The 12,695-nt window shown below is 46.7% G+C and overlaps 1 protein-coding gene across 2 annotated transcripts in view; it reads left to right on the plus strand.

Annotated features, from left to right (window-relative positions):
* Positions 1 to 12,695, plus strand: part of SCAI (suppressor of cancer cell invasion) — a 1,468,821-nt gene that overhangs the window by 130,912 nt on the left and 1,325,214 nt on the right. For both annotated transcript variants that reach the window (XM_073600351.1, XM_073600352.1), the window contains exon 3: positions 10,608 to 10,703. In XM_073600351.1, coding sequence (XP_073456452.1) covers positions 10,608 to 10,703 — 96 coding nt within the window. The remainder of the gene's footprint in view (positions 1 to 10,607; positions 10,704 to 12,695) is intronic.

Here is a 12,695-nt window from a genome sequence, read left to right on the forward strand (position 1 = left end):
TTTTTGTTCTTAACTATGGCGATGGGTGTGAAGGGCATTCGCTTAGAGAAGCAAACTGCCACGCCCCCTTTTTTTCTTGGCCCAAGGATAGATAAAATTGTGGGTATTTGGTGTTCAGGTATCTAGGAGCCCAGGTTTTAGAAAAATGCGTTTCCTGTATTAGGAGTACATCGGCTTTCTGCATGTGGTAAAATTGGAAAGCTTTGGTTCTTTCGGTTGGAGAATTAAAACCGTGGACATTGTGGGTTACTATGGAATAATTAGTGGGATATAGCTTAAGCATCGTGGTAGAGCAGAGCACTCTTACCTCGCAACATGTAATAAGATGGTGAAGCCTCTGAGTCAAGTGATATCTCCCACATCAGCCAAGACCGAGTCGTGTGGTCGGAGCGTGGAGTCAGGAACAGGGGCGGGGGGAGGAAAAGGAGAAGAACGAGGAAGAAAAAAGGAAAAGTAAATAAATGAAAGTCGAACTTTTGGCCTTAGGCCCATGGTAACTCGCATAATATATAACATATAAGTATTGTTAGTTCGGGTGAAAACCCGGACCGGAACCAATGTCCGGGCACATATGCGTGAGGGTACCTTCATCCGCAGAGGAAGGTAGTCTCGCTAGTGGGGGCATGTATGTCCACCCTGACCCAAAAGGTCATAAAAAATAAAAAACAAAGATGAAAAATAAACAGATGTATGAACAGGAACTAGGCTTTAACTAGTTAAAATAATAGTTGGAATAACGAATTTTTAGAACATATCCCCATGGCCCAGAGGTCCCGAGCAGACCAGTATAACTGCCTGGTGTGCTCCGGGATCGTGGGCCCGGGGGGGGCCCTATGGCCTTCCCCCCCCGGGAGGCAGGGACCATACATTACTGCAGTGCAGAAACTTAAAGTAAATAATTAATATCTCAAACATAACGTTAAACTTCATGTTAAACTGTGTGGCTAACGTGCAGCAGAGACAACTGCGACGAATTGGCTGTCAGAGACCGGAATCTTCCGGTCCAACTGGGGGGAATCTTTGTCAACCCCTTATGAGGGGAGAGTAGAGTTCAGCTGGATTCAGGTGATTGGGGAGGACCTCCTGGCCGATGTTTTATGTTCTCGCCATAATGGGGAGAGAGGGCGATTCACTTAGCGGGGGGGAGGCAGTGTGATGATCCCCTACCAGTAAATCTTCGCCGTCTTGAAACGTAGAAAAGGAGTAGGATCTGCCCTTGTATGAAAACGACAGTTTGAATGGGAATGCCCATCTGTATTTTATTTGTCTGTTTATGAGCTGTTGCAGTAAGGGCTTCATATTCCTCCGTTTTTGCGCTGTGGAAGGGGCTAAGTCTGTGAAAAGCTGGATAGGTGCTCCAAGAAGGGATAAATCAGGTCTATTGCGGGCGGCTGACGTCGGCTTCTCTTTTATGCGGTAATAGTGCGGTTTTACTATTATATCATGTGGTAGGCCATCCGACCCGGGGGCTGTGAGTGCACGATGGATTCTCTCGATCTCCATTCTTTGGAACTCCCTACCCCAATCTGTGCGACTGTCCCCTAATTTGTCTTTAGGCGATCCCTGAAAACCCTTCTCTTTACAGAAGCCTACTGTCAGGAGATTTAGTAGACCAGACTGTGTGGACTGCACAGAGGAAACCAGAAACGCGTGGAAGTGAAAAAATAATGGTGTTTATTAAATAGGTGACAAGTAAGAAAAATATAAACTGCAAAAACCAACCACAGACCCACAAACAACAAATAGTATATACAAAGTAAATGGAGATACCGGAATCTTAAACAAAGCCAGGCCGAGGTCATACACTGAGAGGTCAGCAGATGGGTAAGGACGGGAAACCAACAGGACAGGGAGAAGATGGATGGACAGGCTGCAGGGCAGGGATCAAGGGAATCAGGAGGGACAAGTACAGGATGGGCTAGGCCTAGGGATCTGATCAGATCAGGACAGGACAAACAGGTTCACGGTCAGGATACAGGCAGCAAGGTCAGGGCGCAGGGAGAAAGATACCAAGGCAAGCATGTGAGGGCTTGCCAGGTATTTATAAGACTGCAGTAATTGACCTCACGTTACACTTGAGAGCAGAGGGTGCCGTCTGCTCCACACTGCCGGAACACACCTGCTGGTGCACACCGGTATTACGGCCCAAGGATGCAACAGTGCCACCAGCAGGTGAGTCCTTTTATTACAGGTCCTAGGTGTCGGAAGACACCCGCTGGTGGACACTGGTACTGCGATCCAAGAGACCGATAGCACCACCAACGGGTGAACCTTTTCATGACAGTACCCCCCTCAAAGGAGCGGCCTCCGGACGCTCCAACTAGATAAAATTGTCCAAAGTTTATGGCCTCAAACCGAACAACAGATGAGGGCACATCAGGCTGGGCATCCGGGTACTTCAGGCTGGGCATCAGGCACCTTAGACTGGGCAGCGGATACATCAGAGCTGGGCAGCAAGCTCCGGGTCGTCGAGCTGGGCAGCAAGCTCCGGGTCGTCGAGCTGGGCAGCAAGCTCCGGGTCGTCGAGCTGGGCAGCAAGCTCCGGGTCGTCAGGCCAAACCGCAAGAGCAGGCTGGATCACAGGCACCGGCTCACCAAACTGGGTAATGGGCCCCGGTTCAGCGAGCTGGACACCGGGCACTGGTCCGGCAAGCCGAGTAACTGGCACTGGCTTAACGGGCACCGGTTCAGCGGGCTGGGTAACGGGCACCGGTTCAGCGGGCTGGGTAACGGGCACCGGTTCAGCAGACTGGGTAACGGGCACCGAAACTCCAGGCTGACACACGGGCACCAAAACTTCAGGCTGAGACACCAATATCAAGACATCCGGCTGGAAGGCAGGCAATGAAACACCAGGCTGGAAGGCAGGCAACGAGACAGGCTGGAAGGCAGGTACCAGGACATCAGACTGAGAAGCGGGCACATCAGACGGGGAAGTGGAGACATCAAGCTGGAAGGCAGGCACCGAGACCTCAGGCTGGAAGGCAAGCACTGAGACATCAGGCTGGAAGGTGGGCACATCAGACTGGAAAGCGGGCACATCAAGCTGGAAGGCAGGCACCGAGACAGGCTGGAAGGCAAGCATCGAGACAGGCTGGAAGGCGGGCACATCAGACTGGAAAGCAGGCACAGAGACTTCGGGCTGGAAGGCAGGCATCAAGACATCTGACTGGAAAGCGGACACATCTGACTGGAAGGCAGGCACATCAGGCTGGAAGGCAGGCACCGAGACTTTGGGCTAGAAGGCAGGCATCAAGACATCAGGCTGGAAGGCGGGCACATAAGACTGGAAAGCAGGCACAGAGACTTCGGGCTGGAAGGCAGGCATCTAGACATCAGGCTGGAAGGCGGGCACATCAGGCTGTGGAAGGCGGGCACATCAGGCTGGAAAGCGGGCACCAAGGCATCAGGCTGGAAGGCAGGCATCGAGACAGGCTGGAAGGCGGGCACATAAGACTGGAAAGCAGGCACAGAGACTTCGGGCTGGAAGGCATCGAGACATCAGGCTGGAAGGCAGGCATCTAGACATCAGGCTGGAAGGCGGGCACATCAGGCTGGAAAGCGGGCACCAAGGCATCAGGCTGGAAGGCAGGCATCGAGACATCAGGCTTGAAGGCGGGCACATCAAACTGGGAAGCAGGCACATCAGACTGGAAATCGGGCACATCAGGCTGGAAGGCGGGCACATCAGGCTGGAAGGCAGGCACTGAGACTTTGGGCTGGAGGGCAGGCATCAGGACATCAGACTGGGAGGCAGGCACATCAGACTGGAAAGCGAGCACCAAGACTTCGGGCTGGAAGGCAAGCACCAAGACATCTGGCTGGAAGGCAAGCATCGAGACATCAGGCTGGGAAGTGGGCGCATCAGGCTGGAAAGCGGGCCCATCAGGCTGGGAAGTGGGCGCATCAGGCTGGAAAGCGGGCCCATCAGGCTGGAAAGCGGGCACCAAGGCAGGCTGGAAGGTGGGCATCAGGCTGGAAGGTGGGCATCGAGGCATCAGGCTGGAAGGTGGGCATCGAGACATCAGGCTGGAAGGTAGGCACATCAGACTGGAAATCGGGCACATCAGACTGGGAAGCGGGAGCATCTGGCTGGAAGGCAGGCACATCAGGCTGGAAGGCAGGCATCAAGACATCAGATGGAAAGCGGGCACATCAGACTGGAAAGCGGACACATCCAGCTGGAAGGCAGGCACCAAGACTTTGGGCTGGAAAGAGGACACATCGGGCTGGAAGGCAGGCACTGGGTTGGCAGGTTTAGGTGGGTCATCAAGTTCAACTGGCATGAACGCAGGCTGGAACAGGTTGGTTGGTGTGGAGGCAGGTTGGGTTACTGGCAGGATGGTGTGGGTCGGGAAGAACTTTCATTTCTTTATTGGTTTAGCCACTGCAGCTTTGTACGTAGGTGCAGGGTCATAAGAAAATTATGTAGCTGGGCAAAAGGAAGACCAAGGAACAGTGGCTAGAGGAGGGTTCTGTGAGGTTGTTACAGGTGGAGGAGAAGAGGCAGGTGGATTAAAGGCAGGATAGGTGCTACACTTGGAGACTGGGTAATAGTATTTGATAGGGAGCTGAGTAAACTGGGCTGTAGCTGAGGTTGCCATAGGTGATGGGGGGAGATAGATTATTGGGAAGGCAGGTGATTAATGGCAGGGCTGTAATGTTGAGGCTTAGCTAAGTGCAGGGGATCTGACCATGTCTGTAGCACAGGTTGAACAAACGCTGATTCACACCCAGCCTGACTAACCAGGGGTTGCACTGAATGGATGCAATCAGACAACACCTGCTGTGAACAAGCGGAATAATGTTCCATAAAAAAGGCTGGATCATCTTGGTCATAATTGAAGGGGGAGAAAAATCATTGCTTCCTTCGGGAATGCATGACAGGGCTGGTTTTGCACATAACTGGATCAGGGGCTGAACATCTTCAAATGACATATACCCCTGATCCACTAGGGAATGAGCTGATCGGATAGTTTCCATCAGCTGGTCACTAGTCCACCCTTTTAAAATCTGGGGACAATCACCATCATCTTCTGCCAGCAGGGAATAATAAATGATTTCATTGAAATCCATATTAGCAGAACTAACAACCCGGGTGGTTCCTCAATGCAGCCACGTCTGGTCAGGGATGGCCTTGGTATATACTGTCAGGGGATTTAGTAGACCAGACTGTGTGGACTGCACAGAGGAAACCAGAAAGGCATGCAAGAGAAAAAATAATGGTGTTTATTAAATAGGTGACAAGTAAAAGAAATATAAACAGTGCAAAAACCAACCACAGACCCACAAACAACAAATAGTATATACAAAGTAAATGGAGATACCGGAATCGTAAACAAAGCCAGGCCGAGGTTATACACCGGGAGGTCAGCAGATGGGTAAGGACGGGAAACCAACAGGACAGGGAGAAGATGGATGGATAGGCTGCAGGCCAGGGATTAAGGGAATAAGGAGGGACAAGTACAGGATGGGCTAGGCCTAGGAATCGGATCAGATCAGGACAGGACAAACAGGTTCACGGTCAGGATACAGGCAGCAAGGTCAGGGCGCAGGGAGAAAGATACCAAGGCAAGCATGTGAGGGCTTGCCAGGTATTTATAAGACTGCAGTAATTGACCTCACGTTACACCTGAGCGCAGAGGGTGCTGTCTCCTCCACACTGCCGGAATACACCTGCTGGTGGACACCGGTACTACGGCCCAAGGATGCAACAGTGCCACCAGCTGGGGAGTCCTTTTATTACAGGTCCTAGGTGTCGGAAGACACCCACTGGTGGACACTGGTACTGCAATCCAAGAGACCGATGGCACCACCAACGGGTGAACCTTTTGATGACACCTACCCTGCTTCTAACTAATACACTAATTTTACTTCCTCCATCAGCTCATCCCCCACAGCTATTACCTTTTTGTATCAATTGACCCTCCCTTTTTAGATTGTAAGCTCTAATGAGCAGGGCCCTCTGATTCCTCTTGTACCAAATTGTTATGTAAATGTAATGTCTTGCCTTCATTTTGTTAAGCGCTGCACAAAATGTTTGATGCTATATAAATCCTGTATAATAATAATAATTAAAAAAATACCAGACTTGGTATCCCTGTTGTGTAGGACCTGGCCTCCATCTCAAAACCTCCCGCTGTAGCTTTTCTCACTGAGCGCCCAGTCTTCTCACCAGACCTTCAGATTCCAGCCGCCCGCTGGATCCTCTGAGCTCTTCCACAGCTAACCTGCTGTACACTCCAAGCATCACTCTCACTACCTGATGGGTCCCTGGCTTGGCTTTCAGCTAACCCGCTGAATCCTCTTCAAGTGTCACCCACGCACACCTGCTGGGTCCCTGACTTGAACGCTAAATCTTTCCCAACTTGTTCACCATCCCCGGCTAGTGAAAAAGGCTGTTCTGGTACTTCTTCAGACTTGACAAACCTGGCTTCCTGATAACAGGAATAGTTGTCCCTTACTGGCAACGGTGTCCCCTTTATCTCTTACCTCTGGTTCTCACTTGCCTCTGGCAACACTCGGTTCACCGTCCGGCTGAACCTCTGCAACGATCAGACTCCCCTCAGGCTGAGCCTCTACACACGTGGCTAGGCCTCAGGCTTAGGCCTAACCTTCAACCTTCCAGAAGAGAGAAATGCACCATATTCAGGCTTAAGGCAAAAAAATCAGAGGATACAACTACCAATTAGCCAGGCTAATTACCGCTTAGCATACCTAAGTTTGATAGCAACCCTGCCTAATACCAGGGTGCTACACAAGTGTTCTGGAATTCCTTGTCCTCCTTGTCCTTCCCTATTGTGCCAGTATGGTTGTTTTAATGTTTGTTACTGTTTTGTAATAATATGCAAAATACTCCAATAAATGTCACTGTTTAAAAAAAAAAAAAAAAAAAATTACTCCAGCTATTACGTAGCACAGCATCCTACTCCTAGTCAGGGAGTATCCAATTTTTTTTTTCAATTTTTTTTTTTTTTATTTTACCCAAAAGACAATCTATGGTAAATAAGTACAGTAAAACCTTGGATTGCAAGCATAATTCGTTCAGAAACGTGCTTGTAATCCAAAGCACTTGTATATCAAAGCAAATTTCCCCATAAGAAATAATGAAAACTCAAATGATTAGTTCCACATCCATTTATTCATAGGTCCTTCAGTTTATAGTCCATATAAAAAGATTATAGCAATGTGACCAGGTTGTGTAACCATAAAATGTCCATCCACAAATGGAAGCCTCCACAAGGGGATTAGAAGCAAAATCCATCAGGAGCTACAGAGTATAAAAGAGAGGAGAGGCAACTCTAAGTGTAGCAATATGGTTACATTTAATGAAGGTACAACATTTAGCAACCCACATGGTTGATGATTAACCGGTTCAATACAGGGCATTTTCACCCCCTTCCTTCCTTTTTAGTTTTCAGCGCTGTCGCACTTTAAACGACAATTGCACGGTCGTGCGACGTTGTACCCAAACAAAATTGACGTCCTTTTTTTCCCACAAATAGAGCTTTCTTTTGGTGATATTTGATCACCTCTGCGGTTTTTATTTTTTGCGCTATAAACAAAAGTAGAGCGACAATTTTGAAAAAAAACAATATTTTTTACTTTTTGCTATAATAAATATCCCAATTTTTTTTTTTTTTTTTAAAAAACAAATTTTTTCCTCAGTTTCGTCCGATACGTATTCTTCTACATATTTTTGGTAAAAAAATCGCAATAAGCGTATATTGGTTTGCGCAAAAGTTATAGCGTCTACAAAATACGGGATAGATTTATGGCATTTAAAAAAAAAAAAATTATTTTATTTATTACTAGTTATAGCGGCGATCGCAATTTTTTTTCGTGACTGCGACATTATGGCGGACACATCCGACACTTTTGACACATTTTTGGGACCATTCACATTTATACAGCGATCAATGCTATAAAATTGCATTGATTACTGTGTAAATGTGACAGGCAGTGAAGGGGTTAACCACTAGGGGGACACAAGGGGTTAAATGTGTTTCCTAGGGAATGCTTCTAACTGTAGGGGGCGGGGACGTACAAGGGGAGGAGACCGATCAGTGTTCCGCTGTACTGGGAACACAGATCGCTCTCCTCTCACCTGACAGGACGTGGATCTGTGTGTTTACACACACAGATCCACGGTCCAGCTCAGTTAACGGGCAATCGTGGGTGCCCGGCGGACATTGTGGCCACCGGGCACACGCACCGGGTCCCGAGCAATGCGGCGGGCGCGCGCCCCCTAGACGGCCGGGAACCCGAGGCCGTCATATGACGTCCACCCAGGATGGGAGATCCCATCTCTGGACGTCATATGTCTATATGCGGGTAGGGAAGTGGTAAAAAGAGGCACATCTAACTATGCAGGCATCCAGGGTAAAGCTGTCCATATAGATCATCCTCCGCACTGCTGGCTCTCACCGCTGTCAGTCTGCAATCGTGACTGGAAAGACTTCCCTGCAGTAGAGTGATCTGAAAGGCGCGGCTTGAACCGGTGGTGCAGCGAGCCAGACAAACCAGATATGTAATATAGGTAGTATATGCTCAGTCAACGTCGAACATTCCACCGCCTCGAGGGAGGCGGTAGTCAGGCGTGGAGCTGTTTAGAGTGGACACCAGAAACTGTCTGAACATTTTTTTATTGATCTTTCAAAACAGAGTGTGTCATGTAGATAGCGATAGAGAGAGAGAAAGGAAGAGACTCAAACAGGAGGAAGAATAAGAAGGGGGGAGGGGAGAGGGAAGGGAGGAAGAGGAAAGGGAAGAGACATGGAAGGAGGGGATGCAGGAGGGCGAGGATTGTATGGACACCATTCAGTAGATCTTGCCAGAACTCATTGTATCTCAAGTGGATAGTCAGGGGTGATCCTCAGTCAGTAGTATCATTCTCAAGGAGAAGACAAACATTCCACAATGTCTAAGGGTTTTTTTTTTTTTGTTCATGTTGATGTCGTGCCGAGAGGATTAAATCCTCCATTTTGTTTGTCTTCCACCTTTTTGAGCCAAAGACCAATGATTGGTGGCTGTGGATGTTTCCAGGCGAGAGGAATGCATGTTTTGGCAGTGTCACGAAAATGGCGGCGGAAAGATTTTTTTTGTAACTTTTAGCTGGGATAATAGAGGCGTGGAGAAGGAAAAAGGCTGGGTCGTCGGGGACCAGATGTTCCGTGAACTTTTAAACAATCTCTCGGACCTATTTCCAAATGTTTTCGAGTTTGGAGGATGAACAAAAGATGTGTAGGAGTGTCTCCTGTTTCTCCTGGCATCTCCAGCAGCGATCTATAGTAGTTGTGAAGAATTTTTGTAACCGTGACGGTGTACAAATACCATTGCGTCAGAATTTTTAAATTGGTTTCTTGTAGCTTTGTGCATATGGAGTATTTATACGTAAACTGAATGATGTGGTTCCGCTGGTCTGAGCTAAAAGAAGATTTCGATCTTTCTCCGATTTAACTAGACAAGGAGACTAGACTAGTTTTCTGGAGGTTCGATCAGCAGTTTAGAAGTAGTAGAGAGTACATGCGGCAGTATGCCATCTTCAGAACTGTACTCCTCGAGAGTAGTAAGGTGTTGACAAAAATTGTTCTGGGAAAGTAGGGAATGTAAGAAATTATGTAGTCGGAGGGTTCTCCAGAAGTGCAAAGGGAAGGAACCTAAAGGGTTCATAAGAGAAAATATCGACGGCTAGTTATCTGGTATCAAAAAATGAGAGGCCTGATACCGACCAACAGAGCTCAAAGTTTTTCAGCCTGAAAGCCCGGTATGGAATGCGGATTTCCCAGTATTGGGAACAATGGTGAGTTTGAATAGGAAAGGGAGGCTTGAGAAAATAGTTGTGAACAGATTTGTCATGGGGCCTATGAGGGGGTGATTTTTCAGAGAACTTCATAATGATTTGTAGCACCAAGGTTCCCCACGAAGAAGTTTGTCACTTTGAGCTTGTTCTAATTGAGACCAAAGCTTGGTATCACTGTGACAACACCAGTCAATGAGCCTACTCAGGTGAGATGCTTGGTAGTATTTGCGTATGTCAGGGACTGACCTTCCCCCCCCCTCCCATGTTTGGGGAGCGAAAAGTTGTCGTCTTTGAAGTCAAAGCCGTTTGTGGGCCCATATGAAATTCATGAATAGTGAGTAGGCCTGTAGCAAAGGGGGATGAATATCTGTAGTGCCTGAAACAAATATAAACATTTGGGGAGGATGCTCATTTTAATTATATTATAATACGTGGAGTAAAATTCGAGTCGAAGAAGGGAGTATCCAATTACGTTCTGTGCTGGCCCCACCCCTTGCTTTACTTCCCTATACACATTTTGTTGTAGCTGTCAGAAAAGGAGCAATGGGGAATTTTAATTTTAAAGTAACTTCATTTAAGTAGCAGCTGTGAGTCTGCTGGGGCTGCTGACATTACATCCAAAATGGAGGCATCCAGCAGCAGTCTCAGGCTTTTTTGATGTCTACACAAGGAAGGCTTTTACAGGTAAACAACATACACAAAATACATTACAATCTTACAGAAAAACATTTGTTTAAATTAATGGTTTAGTGATGGGTCTCTGAACAAAATCATTTTTTTTTATTCTGTTCTATATTTTTTGCAGAGATTTGCCTCAATATGGACAAAAGCAATGGCAGTCATACTTTGGAAGGACGTTTGATGTTTACACAAAGCTCTGGAAGTTTCAACAGCAACACAGGTGAAAATATTATACGTGTCAATGATTTGCTAAAGCAACTTTTAGGGCACTTGCACACTGATGCGGTTGGTATTCCTACACCACTGGCGCAGTTTAGTGTGTTGGATTGCAATTCTCTCAGAGGATCACTCTGAGAGAACTTGGGGAATGCATAATAGAGGCATACCCCCTAAGTGCATAGGGGTAAATGGTAACTTGGAGCAGCCAAGGTCAGGATCCAGATTTATCAATATACCGCAATCATAACTAGAGAGCATACATGCTGCCCCCCTGTCTGTGAACAGGTATGTGGCAAGGCCTAATGATTAGAACAGTTGCAAGCCATAGTTGGTACACATGCTCCCTCAAGGCCAGGGACTCAGGCTTTGGGTAACAGGAAGGCCACATAGAAAGGAATACCAGTCAAGGGGGGGATGTAGCAATAAAATGCTCCTTGGATCTGTACCTCATCTTGCTGGGATAGATAACACCCTGGAGGGCTTTCAGAACAATAACTCAGATTGGTAGATTAACCACCTCAATACAGTGCACTTACACCCCCTTCCTGCCCAGACCAATTTTCAGCTTTCAGCGCTCTCACACTTTGAATGACAATTACTCAGTCGTGCAACACTGTACCCATATGAAATTTGCGTCCTTTTTTTCACACAAATAGAGCTTTCTTTTGGTGGTATTTAATCACTAGTGGGTTTTTTATTTTTTGTGCTATAAATAAAAAAGACCGTAAATTTTGTGAAAAAAAAATGCCTTTTTCTTTGTTTCTGTCATAAAATTTTGCAAATTAGTAATTTTTCTTCATAAATTTTGGCCAAAATTTATACTGCTACATAGCTTTGGTAAAAATAACCCAAATTAGTGTAAATTATTTGATCTTTGTGAAAGTTATAGAGTCTACAAACTATGGTGCCAATCACTGAAAATTGATCACATCTGATCACACAGATGTACTGATGGTCTATCTCATTTCTTGGTACACTAAGGCTCGGTTCACACTGGGGCGACTTGTCAGGCGACCTAGTCGCCTGACAAGTCGCCTCCCGTTCTGTGCTATGGAACCGTTCTAATCGGAGCGACGCAAGTCGCTCCGACTTAGAAAAAGGTTCCTGTATTACTTTGGGGGCGACTTGGGGCGACTTGCATAGACTTCTATGCAGAAGTCGTCTCGCAAGTCGCCCCGGCAGTCGTTTGCAGGTCGCCTCGCTGAGGCGACCTGCAAGTCGTGCCGCCCATGTGTGAACCGAGCCTAACAAGTCAGAAAAGTACAAATACCCCCTAAATGACCCCTTTTTAGAAAGTAGACATTCCAAGGTATTAAGTAAGTAGCATGGTGAATTTTTTTAAGTTGTAATTTTTTCCCACAATTCTTTGCAAAATGAAGATTTTTTTTTTTTTAATTTTTTTACAAAATTGTCATATTAACAGGTTATTTCTCTCTCGGAGCATATGCATACAACAAATTACACCCCCAAAATACATTCTGCTACTCTTCCTGAGTATGGCGATACCACATGTGTGAGACTTTTATTGAAGTAGCATCTTCATGTGTTCTACGAGCCTAAATGACACATCTCATTTCTCAACCACCATTTACACTTTTGAAGGCCCTGGAGCACCAGGACAATAGAATTGCCCCCAAACTGACCCCATTTTGGAAAGCAAACACCCCAACGTATAATCTATGAGGCATAATGAGTCTTTTGAACGGTTCATTTTTCATTTTTTTCCAAAAGTTTTTGGAAAATGTGGAAAAAAATAAACGCATTTTTTTTTACACAAAGTTGTCTATTTATCAGATATTTCCAACACATAGCATGTATGTAGCAAAGATGACACCCCAAAATACATTCTGCTACTCCTCCTGAGTATGGCGATGCCACATGTGTGAGACTTTTACACAGCCTGGCCACATACAGAGGCCCAACATCAAAGTAGCACCATCAGGCGTTCTAGGAGCATAAATGACATATATAATTTCCTGGCAACCTATCATTT

Source organism: Aquarana catesbeiana, linkage group LG09 (assembly GCF_042186555.1).
Source record: "Aquarana catesbeiana isolate 2022-GZ linkage group LG09, ASM4218655v1, whole genome shotgun sequence".
Classification (NCBI taxonomy): domain Eukaryota; kingdom Metazoa; phylum Chordata; class Amphibia; order Anura; family Ranidae; genus Aquarana; species Aquarana catesbeiana.